The sequence below is a fragment of the Anguilla rostrata genome, chromosome 7 (genome assembly GCF_018555375.3).
Source record: "Anguilla rostrata isolate EN2019 chromosome 7, ASM1855537v3, whole genome shotgun sequence".
NCBI classification, from domain to species: Eukaryota; Metazoa; Chordata; class Actinopteri; order Anguilliformes; family Anguillidae; genus Anguilla; species Anguilla rostrata.
Window position 1 is genome coordinate 45197079 of NC_057939.1, and position 24281 is coordinate 45221359.

A 24281-nucleotide genomic window follows, 5' to 3' on the forward strand; every position below is an offset into this window, starting at 1 on the left:
TTTTTCCCAACATGATTTCCAATTTGCTTTCTTACTGAGCAGATATATACACCATAATTTCTTTAGGTACACTACAACCCATCACAAGGGCACATAGCTCAAAAAATGAACTGATCTTTATCTGCTCAATGGAGTAATTACTGTCCTCATTTCGCTGCTTTGTTGTGCCAGGGGTGCGAGAAAGGGATCCATAACAGAATCCTTATTTCTTCGGCGCTCTGTCATTGTTTGTCATTGTGGAGGAGCAGTTCTGCTGGCGGGCTCCCAATAGCATTGCGGCTACGCCTTCTCCATCATCGCTAATTAGAGTTTTCAGATAAGCCCCAGCTGTCTTCCGCAGTTCATACTCCACAGAACGGAGCATAACACAAACACAGATATTATTTCTTGTTTTGGGACGTTGCAGCACACAGATCAAGCAAATTATCACTCAATGCAGACTGCACGCACATGACATTGATTGCAGCAAGAATGGAACTGGTTGCAGAGCACCACCTTGTGGCCAAGATATGTACATACTGCAGTACAACCATGAATAACATAGGAGGCAAGTATGTTGCACTTTGATTTCCAGGGCCTGTATAATTTTCTGTTGTCATGTTGCAGGCATGAATTACATGGTATGAATTACAACAGTTTTATGTACCCATAATTCCCCAACACATACAGTTATCCAATAGCTAACATACATTTGACCATGTAGTATACACAGGGCTATTTGTATCTTCGAGTCCAATGAAGAGTCTACAGGCCATAAGGATGTAAAACATAAAATAACTTTATTGATCAAGAAATCACTCACTATGCAAGCACCTGTGCCAAGTTACAAACTAGGAACATTAGGAACATGAAAAAGGAATCCGAGGAGTTCTCGGTTTATCACTGTCAAAAATACGTATTTGTGAGACTGCAGAGGAGAGAGGAAGTAGAACTCTTTGGGAGGAATCTCGTCCGCTTCCGTTAAGTCCTCAGAAACTTTGTTTCAAGGCGAACACTGCCATTTGCTTGCGGAAGCATCCATTTTCAAATGAGCAGACAGGCATGTACAGGAAGTGATCTCACTGTTCACCACAAACAGAGAAAAGAATGAAAGACACCTTGTCAAAGGAGCACAGGACAACATGCACCACGTAAGCAGTCTTCTCTTTCTCCAGCCCCTGGTTTATGTACTCTACTTTCCTGGGTGGCTGGAAGTTGTACAGAAACCAACCTGACTGCAACAAACTTCATCCTCAGGAGAGAGTGGACAGTAGGCAGCAAGAGGAAATAAGTTCACCCAAATTTAGGCACAACTTTCATCATTAAAATTGTGATAACGATGCCCTACCAATCAATTCAATAGCGGCACGCCCTTGTAGTTGCAAAGTATATCTTCTTCAATTATGAAATTGACATTAAAGATAATACAGTTATAAATATATATTTCCATTATAATCAAGGCAACAAATTTGACCCAATCAGGGCATCTCCGTTGATAGCCATGTGTGGGGTGTACTGGTAGAAGCTGGACACCTGTTGCTCTGGCCTGGGGTAAGTTCATCAGGCACAGCACTACAGAGAAACTGATGGACAGAGAAGTACAGAGTTATTGCAATATTATCCCCTGACCCGCAGTACACCTCTACCTCTGAACTCCATCTCCCATAAACACCGCTGCTGAAAATATTTCTGTGTGTTTGTTGGAATTCCCAAGTTTCGTCAGGGGTCCTCTTTCCCAACAGAATTCTTACATGCTTATGCGTGACAAACGTAGAGGAAGAAGGAAATCAAACATTTTCATAGTGCAAATTCCATGTAAAAACACACATAAAAATATTATTGCTCTCAAGGAAAATAAAAATACCATTTTACCCCCTCCCCATCTGAGAAAATGTTCATTTTTCATATTTATTCTAACTTGCATAGAATCTTTTCCTTCAAACTAATATACACAAGTGCAAGCGGCACTGAATTAAGGCTTTAAAATATAGTATGACACCGCAGAGGCAAAAACAAGAGAAGACGTTTTAACTTTTCTTTAAAAAAAAAAAAATCGCCATTTTCCAAAGCTCAACTTGCGCAGCTTTCCCGAGGTTACCCGAGCCACTCTGACAGACTGACTGAGCCCTCTCCCCCCACCCCCACCCTCACCCCAATTTTTTTTACAGCTGGCAGAATGAAAGGGTGGGGTGAAAGGCGGCTGCTCGCTCCATGCACAGGAAAGCGCCACCTTTGGTAGACATGGAGACGGAGCCCTTCGCTAGCCTGGTGCAACTCACATTCAGCCATTGAGAGCTACGCTAGATATCAAGGAGCACAGAAAATAGCTCCCTGTGGTGAAACGACAAAGTAGAGCTTCAGATAACGGACAACAGGGTTGTTCAAACATTTACACGGTATTTATAAATCCCACCAATTACAATGCCGATTTTGGAGTTTGAAACCTGATCACAAACCCTTTTTCTGACATGAAATCGAACACTTATTATAAGCAGTAGCCTTTGAACCCATAGGATATTAAAGATAAATTTTGTCTTTGAGGTTTTCAGGGATAATGACAACCTTGATTTACTAGTTACAAGTTTTGACAGGGGACACACATTTGAATATTATGTACACTTCTTCAGGACACCCTCAGGAGTGAAAGCTTCATTGCAGTACTGGGTACATTCACCTCATTCACGAAACATGCATACAATCACATTTGATCGTAAACTGTGTGTAAGAACATTTCCAAGAACATTTCGTCATTCATCATTGTTTTTCTGTAACTGTATTTGCTCAAGGCTGTTTCCTTATGCAAATCACATAAACAGGATTGCACATAGAATTAACAGTCAGCATTTATCGTCTCATACACCTGGGATACGCACAAAAACAAAGGTCTGCACATGTGTCATGAATCCCATATTGGTTTTTCATTGGAACATCGTTAAAAACAAAAATAAGAATCATTTAAGAAAAGTTTTGTGAATGAGGCCCATTGTCTCAATAAAGTTCCAGTCTGCTGTATTAAAGCAATTCCCAAATTATTTTAAGTTCCTAAGATCCAACAACACTCTGAAAGGTGAAGGTGTGACTCTTGGCTAAAAATACAATTCCCAGCTTTCTCAACTTGGCTATGAACAGACTGACAAGTTCTACTACCCTTCCCCAGTTTCCCAGGCTATGACTGTGAATGACACAAGGATTCTCACACGACCACGACAGCCACGAAACCGTTGTGCAATAGTTGCCCCCTGGCGAATTCCAGACCAGTTAGTCCACATTGAGTAAATCCAGCAATCCGGAAGAAAGATACCGGTAAACAAAACAGTCAGGGCATCCCACGGGTCTTAAGGGTTAAACGTGAGTTAAGAGAGCGCTTGTTCCACGTTTGAATCATACCGCACAAAGACATGCCTTTGATCGCGTTACCGTCATCGATTACTTAGGATTATACAATCGATGCTCAGGGGGCTAGGCGCTGCTGTTCATACGCTGTGCTGGATAAATATGTTATCAACCTTGACCTTGAGCATGTGAGCGCCACCGCTCAAAAAGTGTAAGGCCACAGATTTATAGCAGAATCTAAAAATGAGTCTGTTTCGTGTCAATCGTAGCATAACAAGCTTCACGTTCCCGGCATTGACAATCAGGAAGATTTCACGTATAACTAAGTGATTAAAGAGATTACTTTAATTAAATACTGAGGCCTCAGACCTTTAACCACTTCTTTGGTCATCAAACCTGTGGTATTACTAACAAATACAGATTTGCTGAAAAAAAAACTGAAAGCATGTGATCAGATTAATTGCAATAAAGGGATTCTTTGCAGGAGGATTGTTGACTATTTCACTGTTCCGTAACATTTTAAAGGGCTTTCCAAAGTCATTGTAGAGCACTGAGCATTTAACCCTGTGTAACAGGGGGCATTGTTGACAACACAGATCACTTTGACCTACTACTGCTGCACAGTGAATATTCTGGAAATCAAAAACTTTGAGGATTTGCAGCAGTTATTACCCTACGGAAGGCTCTGAATTTTTTTGTAAACGCGCTTTATTACTAGTTGTGAAAATACTAACAGAAGTGATCTTGAGAAACAGTATTTTCATTAGGTTGAGATCACATTCTCAACAGGATTTATTTTGATGCAACCTGCCTTATCCCCTGGCTCATCTGTAGTGAATAAGAAGCAATACATTGACACTTGTGCTCTTGTGCTTGTATAATGCATAATAATTAAATGCACTCAAAAAATGAGGAAAAACCCGAAACAGTTTTAAGGGTAGTGTTGAATAATGGCTTTTCCTGACCTGGTGCATTTGGACAGGAGTGGTCTAGACAGTTCAAGGAAGGACATTCACCCAATATAAATCCCTTTTTAAAATCTGAAAACCCGCATGAACTATGTAATGTGTGATACGGAATGATACCTTAAACATTGTCTTCCATTTGCCATAGATAACTGAATTTTATATATTGTGTTTAAAAATCTTTTAGTTCCTCCCCACTTGCCTTGCCTTGTTCCTTTATGTGCTGAGGAACTGAACACAACTGCTGGTCTACAGTGATCTTATTTTAACCTTGTGAAAATCAAATAAAAATATAATTGAAAAAAAACTTTTTGAAGACAGAAAATAGAAGTTCACCAAAGAGGTATCTTTGTAATCAAGTAGTGCCAGGAACATGAGATAAAAAATATATATTTCAAAAGTCTTTTAAAAAATATTCAGATATCCAGAGATTAAAAAGTAAAAGTAACAGAGACACACACGCACGCACACACACACACACACACACACACACACACACACGGATTAGAGCTCTAGTCCTCCTGGTGCGTGTGTGTGAGTATAGAGTGCTCCTGAGCAAAGGCTGCCAGCTCTTTGAGGAACTCCGCGAAGAGGACCGTGGCGAACACCCCGTTCCGGAGCTGGGGAGGGATCTTGGGAGGGGGAGGCAGGTTTTTCGTGACCCTGCTGCCGACGAGTGGCGTCCTGTCCTCCGGTCCGTTGGGAAGCCAGTCTCCGTTCGAGAGCAGCACCTCTGCAAATAAAAAAACAACAGATCACAGAACATTCTAGAAACATGTACAGTGTTCTAATGCCCTAGAGCTTCCTTTGGAAATGAACAAAGTCAGTTTTCCACTAAAATAAAAAACATTTAGGGCCGGTTTTCCAGCCACAGATTGAGCTTAGTCCTGGACTAAGTTTAGTCCTGGAGAATCTCCATTCAAAATCATATTTAGTCCAGGACTAGGCTTGAATCTGTCTCTTCAAAACTGGCCCTTGATAGCTCATTTAAGAAACGGATGAGCTACTCTCTTGGTGGTTCTGGTGGCTGTGAGCCCCAGCCCCCACAGTAAGGTTCCTGGCCCAAGGTTCGAGTAGCGCTAGCTCACCTCGGCTGCGGAGGGCATCGTCTCGGGCCAGCATGTGCTGCCGCACACCCCTCACCAGCTCTGGGAAGTCTTTCTTCGCTGCAGCCCTCTGCTCGATCTGGTTCTTCACAGACGCAAGAACCTACGCAGGGAATCCCATTGAGCTACACCCACACCAGCGTCCTCACATTTTAAAAAATCATTTCCATAAATGGGCCACATGAGCCTATGACTATGCTGGCAGATTCAGCTCATAACCTGGAAGATGAAGCAGTCATCTTTTTTTTGTTAATTTGTTTGTTTTTTAAACATTTAGAGCAAAGGTGTGCTGAAAATGACTTTTTAGCTTGAACGTACTTGTGTTCTAACAGCTAATTGGGTTGATGTGTGCTTCTCTTATGTAAACAGACAGCCTGTGTGACTGAAACCATTTATCATAACAGCAGGTTTTGAGGGCCCACCTCCGATGTGCCAATCATGTCTCTACATTCTCTCTACTGGTGTGTTCATTTGACAGGCATCTGCTGAAATAACACACCCTGTTAATGACAGGGGTCAGGGGGACCAATCAGTGCCTGCTGGGGAAATCTGTGCTCTGGCAGCTGCGAGCACATGCAGAACACACACGCACACGCACGCACGCACACACACACACATAAACACAAATACACACACAATCCAACACGCACACGTACACGTACATGGACACACACTCACACAGTCACAAACACACACACACACACACGCACACACACACATATTAGGAGGCAGCTCAGTACCTGGTAGAGCGAGCGAACGCTCGGCTGCAGCACCATGTTGGTGTTGAGCAGGTAGGAGTGCAGCAGAGGCTGGGGGTACGCGGCTAGCTGCGCCAGGATGCCCGTCAGAAGCAGGTTCACGTGGATGGAGTTTTCCAGCATGTTCTCTAGCCGGGACAGCAGCACGCTGATGAACGGCCCTGTAGGGGAAGAGGACACAAATATCTGTCTCAGTTTTTTTTACTCCAGAGAGCTGAGAAAATGTTACATTGAGCAATATTTCCCACATTTATATTCGCACCATCTCCCGGCGACAGTAATTCATCATAGTTTTACAGCTCAGGCTGTATAAATATGATTCATAAGTGTACTGGTGAATGCTTGTGGAATAGAGGGAAGGTCAACGGAGGACCCACTTCTCACCTGTGAAAGGTACGCCCTGAATCCAGGTCCCGCTCTGGTTTTTTGACCCAAATGGCGAGGGAGTTTTCTCTAGCTCTGGCGAGTCGATGTCGAACGATGTAAAGTCCACCTCGTCCTCTTCCGCAGGGCTGACTGGCTTACGGAACTGCCTCTCTCCTTTCACCGGGCTGGTTGGGTCTGCCCCCAAAGCGCGGATGAGCTCGTAGTACTGGGACATGAAGTCATCTCTGGTCTGGCTTGCCCGAATGTGCAGCTTGGAATTGTGGTCAAAGGCATTGTTGTTCTGCTCTTTCGCCACTGGGGGGTGCTGTGGAGAGCTCAGACCATTGCTTAGCGGCTGGGTGGGCTGATCCTGAGTCAGCCGCTCGTCCTGCTGGTGGTCTTTAACTGGCCCTGTGCTCTGGGCCTTTGGCAGGCTGCGTTCCACTAAATCCCTGGTGTCCTTTTGTGCGATGAGGTTGTAGACCAGTACATCATCCTGGAAGTCGGATTCCTCAATGTAGGAGCCCTTGATGAGCATGATGGCGTTCTTCCTCATCTCCTGGATGTGTTTTGGGGGCTCAGCAGGAACTGGGGGCCTGGTCTCCTCATCGGGGGGCAGGACGGCATCGTAACTGTCGTCCCACTCCAGCTCCAGGTGGTTGACCTGCTCCCCGGAGGAGCCCAGGTCCGAGGAGGGGCGGGCTCTCTGCGTCCTCCTGGACGGCTTTCCCGACTCGTCCAGGGGGTTGCCCTGGCAAAGTTCGGGGGGAGGGTCCACGCCGTCGTACGGGGCTGACCACACGTGACACGCCTTGACGCAGACGGTGATGCAGATACGGGCATCATGCAGATACCGAAGGTAGCTAACGTCCGTGAGAATCTCAGGCCCAATGACACAGGAGAACCCAGAGCCATCCTCATCTGAGTGCAGCTTCTCCGTGCCTGAAATATAAATATAATTATCTCACACTGAATGCCACACCTGGGAACCCAGAGAAACAAATTCACGGTGCAATAATACCAGTGTCCATAACCACCCAAAGGATACTCCACACAAAACAGTGCTGTTTAACCGTAATAAACATTTAAATAACTGCTCTAATTATGTAAATACAGAGGCTTTACAACCAGCAGAAGACATTATAAGTAGATTATCATTTTGCATAATCCCCATCAGCCTATAGAAATAAAAAAGCATATCCACTGTGGACAAAACCCTTTCGAATGTGATTAAAAATGAAAGCACAATCGTTGACTTTGAAGTGTAGCGTAACTGTTACAGAAGCAAAATATAAAATATTACCCCAATTAGAGAAAATAGTGTGCAAAGGTTATTGCAAACTATCATGGACGCAACACATGGATTTGCGGTGACACCCTTACAACCGGGCCTGCCTCACATTTGGATCAGTCCGGTCACCATGACGGAGAACCAACTCCTCTCTCTCGAAGAATTACACTCAAATCAAATTACAACTATATTTATACAGCGCACTTTACAAAGAATTTGTCGCAACGTGCTTCATAGCATAGTTTGTTCAATCAAGTCAATACTGGTTGCATGAAAGAATTTTGAGATGACAACCCAGGAGTCTGATGGACTACCACCTTCAAATGCCCTCATGCAACCAGTACCCCACACAACACTCCACTGTATAGCTACGGTACTTCAGCTAGCTTTATCCTATGAGGTATAATCAAAGCAGCTTAAAGTGTCAGCCATTTAAATGTGTAACCACTACCAACAGGTAATTAGCTAGGGAGCTAAAACAGATTGCACGAATTGTCCCAGCTCTTTGCTCAGCTAAACTGCAACATCCATTAGATTCACGCAGACAGGTGAGTGTGACTTTAATTAGATCGCAGCGCTTTAATTACACCTCATTTTGTTCTCCTGAATGTGCATATGTTTTATAGCATGGTCAACCGTGACCGTTGCTAAGGGAGCGTGTTTTTTTGCGGGGAAACCCTATCCGAAATGCACCCTTTGAACAGAGTGTGTTGCGTATTGGAACAGTGAGGGGCGTACCCGTATTTCCTGGGAGGGGGCCATCCGGGCTTTTCGACCAGTGGATGCGGTCCAGCTGGAGTTCCGGGGCGCAGCAGGAGGGGGAGAGGCTCAGGATTTTGGCGGCGGACGTGGAGTAGCAGTCCCTCTCCTGCAGCACCCGGCGCTGGCTCAGCATCATGTGACTGCAGGGGATCAGGTACCTGGAGGACCAGAGCTTATCCCATTAGTCACGTACCCAAGAGAACCTGGCCCAGATGGCTTTGTTAGGAGGGGAAAGTTCAGCTGAACAGGTGTAGAGACAAACAGCACACTGTAAATCACAATCCCTGTCTTCCTAAAATAATTCCACACACCATGTATGATGTCATAAAGACATTCTGGTCCTCCAGCTCTTGCAAGAGACTGACCCTTTTGGAAACAGAATATCCCTTAGTAAAATATTACAAGATCTGAAGCATAAAACAGTGTATATTTGCCCACATATTGTAAAGAGTGGTGATATATTGATAAAATATTTTATTTCAATATATTTCCATATTCCATGACTTTTCCTTTTCTTCTCAGCAATTGTGAGAAAAAGAAAATTCTCACCTCAAGACAAGCTGCAGCATCACGTCCTCGCAGTTTAAACCAATCAGAGTGCGGAACAGGGCCAATGACACGGTGCCCAGCTGTAATAAGCAGACCCACATTCACATTTCACCTTCATGCAACAACACCATTCACAGCACGTCCATGCAAGATGGAGTATTGTCATCAATAATTAACTGACAACCTTAATTTGTTCATTTTATGATGTGTGGACAGCTTTGATGTACCTTTGCATATTCTTTTAACAACATAAGCCAAACAACTCATAAAATTACGACTCATTTAATTCCAATGTTTCAGTTCTGGGGACTCACGATCCAACATGTTTTTTTGTTTCAGTTGAGCCGTCATTTAATTAGGTTTTAATTAACTGTCAAAAAAGTCCTTAAAACTAAGTCCCGAAGGAACAGCAGCTGGAGAGGGGTTTGCAATAATATAAAAGCAAATAATGTTGTTGAATCAATCTTTTTGTGTTAATATCTGGCCTTTAAACACATTTGGTAGAGCTGCCTGAAGCTTGTTCATCGTTCAATAAATTTTCCCAAGCCCATCTTAAACATTAAAACTCGATGCCAAATCATCAGCTGCTGAATTATTTAAAGGGCTAAATTATTAATGACACCTTTACTTGAGTCATTCAGTAATACTAAATCCCTATCTCTACCCAGGAATAGTGCAAGTGTATTAGATGGGTATGCTATGACTGCAATGTTCTTTGCAGCGATAGTCATGAACACTGGCGTCATGGCTACCGGACCCCTCCCCTTGGCGACCGACCTGGAAGGGGGTGTTGATGCGGCTGACCAGCGTGTCCAGGATGTGCACGTTCTCGTGCCGGTGCAGCAGGACGAAGCTGAGGAAGGTCTGCAGCAGGGCGGGCTCGGTCACGCTGCGCAGGAAGAGGTCCAGGTACGCCGTGGTGGTCATTACCTCCTCCACCGTCAGCTGGGGCACATGAGGGCACGGGCGGTGAGCGGTCAGCAGAACAGAGCACAGCGCTCTGGAGCTTAGCTAATGAAGCTAGCTTACTCAGCACATTGTACACTCGCTTGCATTGCTGACTGAACCGCAATGGACCCAGCTTCTTTGCTTGCTCAGAAAAGCTTTTCACTGCCAATACATTATTCTGCTCCTACTAACGGGTAAGCAGGCTGTTTTAGTTTAATGCATGAAAAAGATACCGTATGTCCTGAGCTTAGTAAATGTGCAAATGCTGTTTTTCCCAGCACCATAGTGTGATAAGTGTGCCACTGTGTGTGCGTGCGTGTACGTGTGTGTGTGTGTATAGAAACTTATAGTCTGATTGTCCATTCGGGTCCATCATCGTTTTGAGCTTTTTGGGCCTAATCAGCAGCTGAGACCAGCGATTGCAGACTGACCTTGTGCAGAGCCGGGGCCAGTACAGGCACAAGGAATCCGTTATAAATGTACCCCACCAGCTGGTTTTTGATCGAGGAATGGGCTACCTGGGAACACACGGAAGGGTTGTGAATCTCTACACACCGGTGAATGCGGCATCCATAAGCATAACCAGGCGATTTCAGATTCTCTTTCTGTGGTGATAAAAGAAAATCCTTTTTTATGAGAAAACTGGGACATGCTCTGATAGCTGTTACAACTTTTTCCGGCCCTCTAGTGGTAAAAAGTGGTAAACCGTTTCTGCTGCATTAAACTGCAGATGGACCCAGGGAAGGCAGCCAAAGGCTCCTGAAAGGGGGAGCTTTAGGAGCCACTCGGGTCTGGAGGATGAGGCCTGGAGCCCGTGCTGATTGGTCGATCCTCACCTGGATGACAGTGCTGCAGAACTCCAGGGAGTTGAGGAACTGCACCAGAGCGGGAATCTGCTGCCAGTCTTCCACCTGGAGGCAGTGCCAGTCCTCACCCCGCACTGCCAGCCTGGTGGGCAGGGACGAGTACAGACCGCTCAGCCCTGTCGCCAGCACCTGGACACACACACACACACACACACACACACACAACACACACACACACACACACACAGACAGGGACACACATACACACACACACACACACACACACACACACACAGACAGGGACATACATACACACACACAGAGACACAGAATCAAACCAGCATTGATCACTGTGACCATGCTGACCCATGTATGGGTCATTGACATGCACAGGTATATTGACAACAGAGCACACAGCCGATTTTATTGAATGTCCCCTGCAGTGTAGATTTCATCACAGTAGAATATATGGTTCTTGAGATTAAGACCAGAGACACGTGTCCTCTACAGGGGACAAAAATGAATTGCTGGGTGGCTTAGGAGGAAATGAAAACCACTTCTACTGTTGATGACACTACTTTGGAAGTACTTCTACATTGACAGTGGATTAATCTGCTATTAGCCTCCCCGAAGCTACATACAGGAATCTAGTGGGAGCAGGAAGCATTTGAACATAACACACTGTCAGTGTGTATCCTGTAGAAAAAAATGATACAGGGAAGAACATGGATCAACGGGCGAGAAACAGAGAAGCAGGCAATCACATGACCTGCTGCTGCAGAACAGTGCCCCTTTCCTAAATCTCTCAGTTTGCAATTCCCCCCCAACCACTGCCGGTCACACAGGAGACCTACAGCTACTACCACACTACCCTCCCCTGATTATGTAAGAGGCGGCCGCCATTACCGCCAAAACAACGAGAACAACAGCATTGTGGGACGAGCAGGGAGCTCGGCGCCGAAGCGTTTTCCAATCAGCGAACATCTCTCCTTAATCCGCCTCGCTCGAATGAGGTCAGCTCCGCTCCTGCCTGGCCTGGATTTACACTGAGGCCTGTCGCGAAATATCTGACCAAGGACGGGGGAAGGGGGAGGAAAGGATACCCCCAGGAGGGAAATACATTGGCCAAATATATTTAGAAAATCATGTTAGGTCAAAGTGGTTTTTTTTTCAAGCCCACAACCTGGGAATATACTGTAAAAACCTGTAAATAATGTAAGCTGCCCGTGTTAAGCCTTAATACTATGGAGGGAGATATAATGGTACTCTCGCACTGGTTACTGTAGCGTCCACTGGACCTTATGTGATTTCTTTCTTGGTTTCACTGGTATTCAGTGACGAGCTGAGATAAGGTATTAAATCAGCAACTAACCTGGAGAGCTACTTTCTCTCAGCATACTGAAATCCTCGAGCTAACAAAATGAAATGCTCAATCTGATTGCACTGAAATGCTCAGCACAAGTAGAAATATTCTCTCCGGACAGCCTGCTAAAAGCCCTCATACCGCTTTAGCCCCGATTTCAGCTGGGCTCTAATCTAATAATCTTTATTAACGCTGGAAGGGAGAAGATTGTAGAATCATATCAAACAGCAGAAACCCCTGCAGAAGTGCAGTACAGTGAAACCCAGACAGAGCTGAACTGCGGGGCTGAACTGGCTCTGCTTAAGGAGCTGGGCCTGTAACCCAAGCGTCAGATTTGATTAACACATTCAGTAAACAGCCTGCAGTGTAAATGGATCACATGCTTTGTAAATAATGCCGTCACAAGATCCTGAATTAGCATCTGCTCGGCAAGCAGTAAAATGCAAATAACATAACATAACACAGAAAGCAAGACGGAACGTGTGCGTTGGATTATTTTGGAAAACCAGAGAGTTGGGTGTGTCGGTAACTACCCTGAATAGAGGATACAAGGTGCTTTACCTGCACAGAGCTTTTACACCTGCAGTCACCTCTATTGCGGGAAACAGACACCAGGCCAGTAATTCTGCAGCGTTGGGCTGTTTTCTCCCATGTGGCTTAATCACATTAACGGCCATTACATAAGACATAATCAGCTAAGCCATATCTCCCTCACTCATCACGTTACAGGTAGTGGCCTCTCTAAATGATGATGTGTGAGGTCCCATCGGTACAATGTCTGTTTTCCCTTCAGCAGTACTAGATGTTGAGATGTTTCAGAGGAAGTGGCAAAACACATCACATAACTAATCCACATCAATGTACACATCTTCAGGTTGACCTTTTTGAAAAATAATGCACTGTTGCTTATTTTTAGAAGGCACACTCTCTCTTTTGCCTACCCTTTCAAATTAGCAAATGATGGGTTCGGAGGTTTGTTCTGCATGCATAGTTAAACATGGGTGTATCAATCAGTGATTTAGTATAGCAGGTGATGCCTGGTCATAGGTTGTAAATTGTGTGGCTGAAGGTCAGAGGGCAGGGTGAGATGGGTCTATGTCTGCAATGAGTGGACACTGGGGTGCCATAAGGTATCGGGCAAGACTAACAGCGTGTGCTGTTGATGAACAAATCGCGTCATTCTGGAACAAAGAGAGAGGCCATCACAGATAAGATGGACATGGGTGCCAAGTCAAGGCCTCAAAGGGTATTTAAGGCTGGTCAGACGACCAGTGTGTTGTAGGTTGCCCTACCGCAAAGGTGTTTGCTATGTTGGTGAGTTCCTGCATTGTCTTGACTTTGATTCCACAGAGGCAAGCTGGGTCTTAACCAATTCTGCTGAAGTTCCAAAACCAGAATTACTGGTGACACAATAAGTGCAAATTTCCAAGTATCTGCAGTTTGTACCAGGGAAGACGACTATGACTTATAGCTACAAACAAGTCCTTGGACAGACAAGCAGGCTAATTGTGTGAAGACACTCTCATATTGACAACAAGCAGGGCCTGATTAGATGAATTATGTCACAGTGGCAACCACTTACTGTAAGAACTATTGGCCTCCAGCAGTTTGTTTTTCACTGAAGTAATTTGGCCTCTTCATCAGCTCCCGTCCCATAAACAGAAAGCGAGTCCCTCCTTATGGTGCCAAGGAGACTAAATTTACCACGCCACATCAGAGTGGAATTTACTTTCACCTCTCTATTAGCAATTAACGCCAGATCCACGGCGAGACTTGAAATTTATTAACCGGTTGGTTCAATTATAAAGTGATATTTCAATGTCTGCACTCATTCTTCACGCTCCAAGCTGTGTTTTATTCCATTTTGCATTGCAGTAGTATTACTGTGTGTGAATTTCTCTTTCTCCACAAAGATCTGCATACAAATTTGATCGAGTACACAGGGAAAACACAGCCTTTATAACCAAACATATCATAACAATTAATTGTAAAATATAAGGAAAAATCAGTGAAGTAAATGTACAGATGAAAATGGGCACTTCTAACAACCAATTCAAACTGACGAAACTCAAAGAGAACTAGTGCGTTCCATACTTCCAGACTAGTGTGTGATCCAGTGCAGCAGATATTGATTTGTAATTATCAGTCAAGAGCATCACACTGAGAAGAGAACAGTGTGTTGCCATATTTCACGAGTAATTACTGAAGAATCTTAGAGTTCCCTGCTGCGAGACTCGCTTGACGATTGAAAGCAGTATTGTGAAAACACAGCAGAACCTGAAGGGTAACACATAAAGTGAAGATAACACTACGGGTGAGGCAATATGGATGACTTTTTTTTTTTTTTAACGCTCTTTGGTATTACAAAAGTGTTTAACTTAAAAAAGATTCCATTTGTAACATTTTGAGGTCATGTGACTGCATACGATGCAACTGAGTAAAAAAAAAAACGTTTCACAAAAAAAAAACTGAAAAACAACAGCAGAACTAGATCAATGCTTAATATCTTGCGGTGTTACAAAAGCAATTGTCCACAATGCAGTCCTCTGAACTGCAGAAACTGCTGCTGGGAGAGTGTTGACAGTAATGTACTTTAATACCAGTGTATTAACGTACTACCAGGGTAGCAATGTACGTTAAATCAGTGTTTTTCTTGTTAGAATGGAGGTTGAAACATTGACAGAGAGAGAGTGGGGGGGGGAGCAAGAGAGAGGAGAGAGTGGAGAGAAAAAGAGAGAGAGGGGGAGGAGAGGGTGAGAGAAGGGGGGACAGCGACAAAGAGGAAAAGAGACAGAAGGAAGGGGGAGACTGGAGAAAAGGGTTAGAGCAGGGGGGAGGGAGAGAGAGTGAAAGAACAGGGACTCACCGGGCAGAAGTAGGTGTTCTCCACGATGTGCTTGGCCACCACCTGGTTTTCGGCCGATAGGGCCATGATGAAGAGGAGGGCTTCTCGCGCCTGCCGCCCCACCCGGCCCTCGCGGTGGGTGAAGGGGATGAGCAGGGAGAAGATGAGGAAGTTGGCGGCGCCCTGGTCCTCGCTGGTGTGGAAGAAGAGCTCCAGGACCGAGGGGTCCTTGGCCAGGATGGAGCAGAGCTGGTTGAGCAGGAGCACCAGCTCGGCCTCCACGGCGGGGGCCCCGGCCCCGGCGCAGGAGCCCAGGAGCATCATGAGGGGCCGCAGGATGGGCTTGTGGTGCAGGAGGGGCTGCCGGGACTGGCCCACCAGCATCTCGTACATCTTGAGCTGCTCCACCTTCATGTCGTCGGTGAACTCCCGCCTCAGGCTCCAGAGGAAGAGCTGCTCCATCACGTTCTCCGTCACCACGAACTCCAGGATGGGGCCCATGGCGCCCGCCTGCCCGCTGTCCTCCTCCATCAGGAGGAAGAGCATGTGCTCCACGTAGTTCTGCACCGCGCTGGCCTCGTCGCCCGGGATGGGCCCGAAACGCATCCCCCCGCCGAACCCCATCCCGCTGCGCAGTGGGTCGTGCTTCTCCAGGATCTTCACCACCTGAGGAGAAGAACACTGAGCTAAACTCACTGCATAGAGAGCCCACAGATTCACTATACAGAGAGCACACTGATACTACAGACTCACTGTACAGAGGACACACTGATACCACAGACTCACTGTACAGCGAGCACACTGATACCAGAGACTCACTGCACACAGAGCACACTAATACCACAGACTCACTGTACAGAGAACACACTGATACTACAGACTCACTGCACACAGAGCACACTGATACCACAGACTCACTGTACAGAGAGCACACTGATACCAGACTCACTGTACAGAGAACACACTGATACCACAGACTCACTGTACAGAGAGCACACTGATACCAAAGACTCACTGTACAGGGAGCACACTGATACTACAGACTCACTGCACAGAGACTCACTGCACAGAAAGCACAGACAGAATTGCGACTGAGACCCAGATAAACACAAAAAGCACATCTCCAGGCTCCAAATGCACTTCTCTACTGCAACACAGTGCCACTTAAGTGGAGAGACACTTAGACACCTCAGCAATGTGACCTCCCAACAGAAAACTGAAGATTAAGTGGCTTTCTTAAGACTGGCTATCTTAAACAAATGATTGGCTAAATGTCAGTGACTAGCAGGTGGCCCCATTCCTTTTGAAATGTGATTTAGAGTGCTATGAAAAGCTGGATGGTAATTTTTAAGAAGGGAAGCGTTGAGAACACCACACTAATGTCTGTGATTTACTGATGGATTTAATGTAGGAAGTAGTCCATGAGAAAAACTATCAGTGACTGACAAGTGACAGAAATTTAGGTCCTCAAGAAGCACCCTGTTGTTTTTAATGAGGCAACACATAACCACAATATCCTAATTCATTTGGGAAAATATTGGTACAAAATCTTGCTCAGCAAACAAAGTTAGCCATGGTTGTGATTTCATATTGCTTATTTTCAGCTAAGTATGCTTTTCATTCTCTCTGTTTCAGTAATGCATTTGAGACAAACAGATGATAAATGTCAAACTCTTAATTTGTCTTTACAGTAAATATATCCAATTTTGATCAAACTGATTGTAATACATTTACAAAATGAAATGCTCTATTGCAGCAAGTGGAAACATAAATGTGCCACTTCGGAGCCATAAAAATCATACATTTTCTTGCTATCTTGCTGCATGGTCTTCTTCCCCTTCGCAAAAAGCACTCTCTCAAGCTCCCCTCCTGAACATTCTGGAATGTGGCATCCTCTCCACCCCCAACTGGACTAAAGGTCCCGTCCCACGGCAAGCAAAGGAATTTCCTTCAAAGCCGCCTCTACCCCCTTCACTACACATGCGGGATTTACCTCAAAACATCTGATTAAAGCACATCTGCACACCAGCAGAGAGCAGCCTTTTGCAAGGTGCCCAATCAGCAGTTCCACCCACACCTCTCTCCACACTTCAGCACTGCTAAACCTCAGAGAGCCCAGCAGTCCGCCTCCAAACTCAACCGTCCGGCTCGGCAAACAAAGCCCAAGTTTGTTCTTTCAGGAGCATGAAGAAAAGCTTTCAAACTGCTTGTGTTCCAAAGCCAACTGCTAGACAGTAGCCCTGTGAAAATTTGACAGTAGGCCTTCTGCCAATTATTATGAGAGTGAAAGATGGACGAACAGCACAGTCCAGAGAAATCAGAATATCTCTAAAAAGGCAAGGCTTAGTTACACAACCTCCACCCCTGGGTCAGCTGGAGTGGCCTGTGGTCTGACTGACAGGAAATCAGTTACCTGGGCCCAGTGGTTCTTGAACACGATCATGCAGGTCTCTGGATCCACCCCCCTCAGGATGGGCGACTGCCGGTCCCGGTTGCCGCCGGCGATGACGGAGGCCATCATCTTGACTGCGCTGCTTTCCGGCTACACCATGCTGCGGGGGAACGTGGGGTCGTCACTCTCGCCCCTGGCCCAGGGCGGCCGCGGGGGTGTGTTCGAGCTCCAAAGACCTGAGGACACCACAGACATCACACAACTTCAGATCCAAAAACAAGAGACTCTCATAACAGGAGTGGATATCACCTAAATCAAAAGGGCTATGTGGCTGAGTGACTCTGAAGTGCTCTAAAAAAGTTATTTTGCTCCCTCCCTCTTTCCCTCCCTCTCTCTCTGTTTTCCCTCCACCTTCTTTCCAAACACAGACCCAGGATGCAGGGTACTAAATATTATTACAATTCTGATGGCCTCAAGGCTGATCTTCATTGGCCTAATCATGTTCATTCAATTTCAAACCAATCACCCGTATGATAGTCTACTCTAGATTTAAAAAAAACTGTTTACCTTTTGAACTGACACATGCCCAGAAAAAAAAAACTTTACAATACTTAAACCATTTCATTTTTTTCCATTAACCTTATTACCACCACTGGGCAGAGAAATTCTCATCTCTGAATACTGACCGAGGATATAAAAGTTAAGGCAGACTTCCCACAGGATTTCAAAGTTCTACGAAGAGACATAAAATTCCCCAAAATCTTCTGTGCTTTTCCAGCTCAACTCACATGGTAAATCACCACAGCACTCTAAATGTATCAGTGAAACGATTTAAGAAACACAAGAATGGCTTTCTCCATTCTTAAAATGCTGCTGCATTCCAATGTCCTTCCTTTCAGATTTCAGTTTGTCCTTGCATACTATACAAAAACTTAAAATCTGGACCAGCCCAGCATGCCACGAGAACAGCATGCTGTTGCAGCTGCCAATGGCAGTCCAATGAGAATACACAGTCTTTGTGAGTCATGTGATTTACAGGGTAGTCCTTAGCCAATCAGACCAGTGCTTCTTCCGTGTGAAACGGTTCAAATTACTCACATTAAAGAGGACGCATGTAATTATGACTGCCAGGCAAGAGGACAAAAAAACGTTAGCTTAAAATATTGACATCTGTTTTACATTTGAAAACAGCCGACCTGAACAATCTCACGAGAATGGGCACGGCAGTTCTGGGACACCGTTTACGCATCATTAAAATTCCTACCTTTCCTGGACCATCGTCCAATCTAGACAGCGCTTCCTGACTCTGCGAGGTGTACCATCACAATGAGGTCTGCGTTCTCCGAGAGTCGGATGGACCAATCCCTGCGGAGAAAGAAAGTAAACTTTCAGATGAAGCTCACGGGGAAACACTCACTGAACCCTTTTCACAACGGCTGCTCCGTGACTTCTCTGACTTCTGGAACTGGGGGTGGAAATAAGCAGTGTGCCATTTCCAAACACAAACCACAGGCTCTCAGTGCGCTTTCAGCTGTAACATGAGTAAGAGGAAACCAGAGGCGAGCAAGAGAGCCTTTCTTATGGGTAAACCACTCAGACAGATATGAACAGTCTCTTATTAATCACACCTTTCCCACAATGGAGTGCAAATAGTGGCACTGCAAAGGGCAAGAACATTGCTGTCCACTCCAATTACTGAAGTCAGCGCAGTGGCTCTGTCAGCCTGAATAATTTCTGCTCAGAGTTCGCAGGTTCTCACGTACTTTTTATCCTGCAGAGTACCTCCAGGTGACAAGCTGAATAAATGTCCTACCGGTCAGAGCAGGACAACGTTCCACGGAGTGAGACATCATGTCGCCGAGAGACCAGAAAGTAACAGGTCCATTAGATTTCTCTCATCCTCTGTGAGTTCGGAGCTGTCTGTGACCCCCCCCCTCCCCCCCCGGGGGCCCTGTTTGGCACACTCTACCGCTGTAATGTTATTCATGGGCCTCTCTCTCCTGTCACGCCCCCCTGCCCTCTGACACCGCGCCGCACGGCACCATGGGAAACCCGTCAAACTCCATTACAGCAGAGGCACCGGAGAATCCCCTGTGTCCTCTCAGCTGAGAGGGGAATCCTCTAAGATCCTTCACAGAACGGAGTCTGAAGCTCACGGCCGTTAATTAACAATGACATGTACAGCATGCCTATGTTTCTCTATGGACAAACGAGAGATGTTTTCCAAACATAGGCTACTTGCAGCGAATGTATATTTAAATATGCGCATATATAATATATATTACAAGTTGCAGTCGTTACATTACAGTTTATAGCCCTATAGATTTTCTATTGTTTCATCATTAGAACCCCCCCCACCCCACAGTTAATGAGGGTGTGCTGTCAGAGTCCTGGGCGGCAGTCATTTGAACTCCCCCAGCCTCCCCCGCTAAGCTCTTTCCGGCTGAATTCACTTAGTGCGCGCTCAATTACCACAGACCCTCCCCTCCGGACACACCCGACCCACGCCGCCGTCCCATCTGGCATTCACTCCCGAATAACGGTCGCCTCACAGGACCGTGGCACGCGGGACGCGTGGGGCCCAGCTGCTGGGACAAGCCTGCTAGGGGAGGGGAAGTACCCGAAGTGGGGCAGCCCCAGTATAACTGCCCTGGGAGGGATTGTGCATTCTCTGGTGCTGCTGAATTTCACACACTTTACCACAGCGCTGAAATTCAGCGACTTCACACAAGTGCAAATTCTGCATTTGGTAGTTTTACTCTTGATATGCGGTCTGGAAAGGGGAAATCGTGGTACAAAGGAAAATTTTTAAATAAACCACTTATTTTGCAGTTTCCATTGTTGTTTTATGAGGAAATGGTATGGTTTCTATATAAGTCTCTTTTGCTCACTGCAACCACAAATGTTTAATAAGAATTGAGGACCTTGTGTGGTGTTGACAGATCATATCGCACCAACACTGTATATAAGTGACAACAAGCTAGAGACAAGATAGAGACTTTTTCTCTCTACTGCAAAAAATAAAAATAAAAATGTAAAAAAAGAAATCCACTTAGGCCATCTGTGACCAGGCCTTTCCTAATCCAGCAGTGCCGGAGCCAATAGAATGAGATGGGTTCCTCCTATTGGCCAGGACTGACTGAGCTGTACTTTAATACCTTCATTAATCTGACAGTTTTTCCAGTCATCAGACAGCAGAAACCATAACACATGACCGAGTTTCGCCGGTCGTTCCCATAGAGGCGTGGCCTGCGACCCTGCTGCTCACGCAATGCTGAGCCTGCCACGCGATCTGGCCAATCACACGGGAGCATCTCTTCACGGGCACTCGATTGAAGCCTGCTCGGGATGATGGGTCCTGTGTCGGAACGCGTTTGGTAGTTGAAAACACTCGGGATTTTAAAAACAGTCATTTGACTAATTGGAGAATTTCACACCACTTACACTGCAATTTAGGTAATACATAGGGAATGCCTAGGCAAGAACAGGGGAAGTCGAGGCAGGGGATTAAAACATCACACTGCTAGAAAAACAATCTCTGTGCTAACAAATGCTGTTTGCCTTTTCACATTTTCATAGCAAAGTGAGGGCAAGCGAGTTATCATTGATTTTGATTATCTGTTGATAAAGGGCCATGTTGCTATTTTAAGAGGTCCAAACCCAACACGTTACTTAACATGTTAAAGATGTTTAACTTAAAAGTTAAACATCCCAGTGAGATATAGATCTAATGAATCGACCAATCTTTCTTTACATATCATCTACACCAATCACAGAAAGGGGAAAGTCACAAGGGGTGTGCACAGGTCCCCTGTAAGGAAAATCAAGAACTACCACGAGACACAATGTGCTACTTACCAAAATAGATCTCTGTGACATACTCACTTAGTGTGATCTAATACAGCATGCAGTGAAGCTCAGAGCAGGGCTTTTCCAGGAAAAACCTTATTTCTCACAGTGTGGGAAAGTAAATTTTCAAAAGCTAAAGTAGATCACCACTAATTTCTCATTGTGTGGGAGAGTAAATCTTCAAAGACTAAAGTAGATCAACACAGCTACCACCTCAAAGAGCCAGCCCAAGAATTCAGATCAGGTGGAAACCACATGCACATTCCCAGGACAGATACGGAATGTGTGTGTGTGTGCGTGTGTGTGTGTCTGTGTGTATGTGCATGTGTGTGTGTGTGTGTGTGTGTGTGTGTGTGTAGGTGGGGGATTATTATTGAGGATATTTGTTTAAATATCTCTAAAACAAACTACTTATACAAATACTTTTTGGAAAAAGGTAGTTATGCTTATTTATTACTACTGTACCGACTTATGAAAGACAAAATAAATCAAACCAAAAAAATCCAAAATTATTATTACTTGTGTGCCAATAAGTTTTAACCGAAATTTCCTATATAAAGTATTGCAATATTTTAAGAATATACTAACAGACTACTTAAGAGTGAATGTGTACACACATTGAACAAATAGCCTGACATGAAACAGGTTCCACCCATCCTTTCAAAAACAGGTCACCAGTCGCAGTATATGGGATTGCCCATATGGTCCAGATACCAGCCACACCTGCATTCTGTCAGAACCTGCCAGAGAGCGAGCTCAGCACAAACAGACCTCCCTCCACCCTCTCTGAAGTCTGACTGCTCCAACACAAACACGCGCTCTCCCATGAAACCGTACACTCACGGCTCAGACAGGGAGAAGTCTGGAAACTTCCACAGCTACTGCACTTTGAGCCAATCATTAGGCTAGACAGCATCCTGACTTTCATACAATAACCAGAAGTTTCTGACGCTACATTGTCAGAAACACATTTAGCTGTGTGGCTATGCTGTCTATTGTCTCCTGTCTCTTGTCTTGCTAATATGCGTATACTATACTATGTGTTTTTGTGACAGCTCTCTGTAAAAAGCGCCATGCAAATAAAATTTGAATTGAACTGAACTGAACTGAACTGAACAGAAGGAATGGAATTGAATTGAACTGAATTGAATTGAATTGAATTGAATTCTGTCTTTACTTTCTAATTATCGGAAACGTCAGAAAGCTCTGGAACATTACGCCTCAAGTTCATTCAGAAGGGAAACTCTCCAGAAGCTACTGCCTCAGTCAACGCTGAAGTGACGCCACATGATCTGCACAGTAATCGTGTGACAACAGGGAAATTTACAGCGTCCAAGGTTTCCGTGGAAACGCGGTGATGTAATGGCCACTGATGCGCTGTCAGCTCCTGAAATATTTAAAGGTGGCACAGGACAGAGCCTGATTACACTGGGTATTATTAGCCACATACAACACAGAGTGGAAGTAGAACAAAAGCCAGAGGAAATACTGCAGCCTTATCCTGTGGCACACTGACTCCTAACGAGTCCCCTAAATCCTGCTAATTGTGATTAGAGCTCCCTGAGGTTCGGGTGATGTGTGCCCACTCCTTAAGCACTAAGAGCCGCTGTGGTAAGGAAAAAAATAAGTTACAAAACCTTTGTGCGATGCCAAATATAGCATTGAAAAGAGCGTCATTCTTGTTATTCATTAATTTATTTATTTCATTTTTTTTAAATTCCAGAATAAAGTAGCATGATAGTTTCCACATCAGAAGGGTGTAGTGAACAAAATTCAATTCCAGAATGAACAAAATGATGTGGTGGTTCTGGCTCAAATTGAATACTCTTTTGCACTGCCATGAAGCCACAAATACTCCACTGTTCAAACAAACCTTAAAAGAGAGGGATTTTACCCGAGGAAGGATAGGGATTTTACTTCCCATACCCTACAGACCTCTACAATCTGTACTGATTTGAGACCATTTCAAAAACAGACATTACATAGGGCTGGGAGACTAATAGCAGAGTGCAGATTGTTGACAACTGAGGTTCCCATTTATTTACAGGTTTCACTCTGCTGCTGATTTGTTCTTGTTACTAACAGCAGCTATTTGTGTAAGAATGGGACTACAGACAATGGAATCTGCCTGACAACCAGACCAGGGGTAACTCACCAGTCCACACACTGCACCACCTTGTTCACTTCCTAATTCCAAATCCCCTGGCCCAGAGCCTCATTCCCCCTACCCTGCCCCACAGACAGAACACACAGCCAGTCTGTTACTAATGAAAATCCTGCCAAAGATCACAAAGTAAAGGCATCCACACCCTGGCTTTATATAACCATATGACCGTACATGCAAGCCATACGAACACACACAATCACGTGAAGACACATCCAACAGAAGAGCAGACATACAGGGTGCATAACCTCACATCCTGGCTCCATGAACCCAAGATCAAATAAGTAAACATAAAGCATGTGAAAACATGAACCAGTCATACAGTAGGCACACCTTAAACATAAACATATACATAATGTACACAAGCGTAAGCACACACACACACACACACACACTCACACACACAGAAATAGCAAAACACCTTCAAATCTTCAAATCACATAGCAAGAACAGTCCCATGCAATCAATCAGTTTTCTGAGCAGACTGCTAAAATCAGGGTTTCAGTTGATTGTGTTCAATAACACAGAGAACGCGAAAAGATGACTTCCAGACACACGCAATACACAGCCCCGAGATTAATGTTTAAAATCCATTCAGGTTTATTCTTATTGCTGCTTATTATTCTGGTCTGGAACTAAGCTAAGAAAGATTCATTGATGTATTCTCATGCAAATCTATGTTGGTCCTGTTATAATCACAAGGGTTTCACCTTCTACAAAGAAATATGATTATTGCTTGGACTCGGATATGCTTCTTGCCGCCTGGAGAAATTATGACTAGAGTGGAACGGTTAACCCAGATGCA

General features: G+C 44.9%; 1 protein-coding gene across 2 annotated transcripts in view; it reads right to left on the bottom strand.

Moving 5' to 3' along the window:
- Positions 1-760: 760 nt before the first annotated feature.
- Positions 761-24281, bottom strand: part of LOC135259821 (FHF complex subunit HOOK-interacting protein 1A-like) — a 31511-nt gene continuing 7990 nt past the window's right edge. The window contains exons 2-13 of one of the 2 annotated variants that reach the window (XM_064344589.1): positions 18728-18828; positions 17485-17699; positions 15093-15737; positions 10894-11052; positions 10489-10575; positions 9887-10054; positions 9110-9189; positions 8537-8718; positions 6526-7449; positions 6124-6302; positions 5366-5486; positions 761-5010 (exon numbers count right to left, since the gene is read on the bottom strand). In XM_064344589.1, the coding sequence (XP_064200659.1) occupies positions 4790-5010; positions 5366-5486; positions 6124-6302; positions 6526-7449; positions 8537-8718; positions 9110-9189; positions 9887-10054; positions 10489-10575; positions 10894-11052; positions 15093-15737; positions 17485-17592 (2874 nt within the window). In that variant the 5' untranslated portion in view covers positions 17593-17699; positions 18728-18828 and the 3' untranslated portion in view covers positions 761-4789. Of the gene's footprint in view, positions 5011-5365; positions 5487-6123; positions 6303-6525; positions 7450-8536; positions 8719-9109; positions 9190-9886; positions 10055-10488; positions 10576-10893; positions 11053-15092; positions 15738-17484; positions 17700-18727; positions 19138-24281 lie in introns of those variants that run through there. The other variant, XM_064344590.1, reaches the window with a different exon arrangement.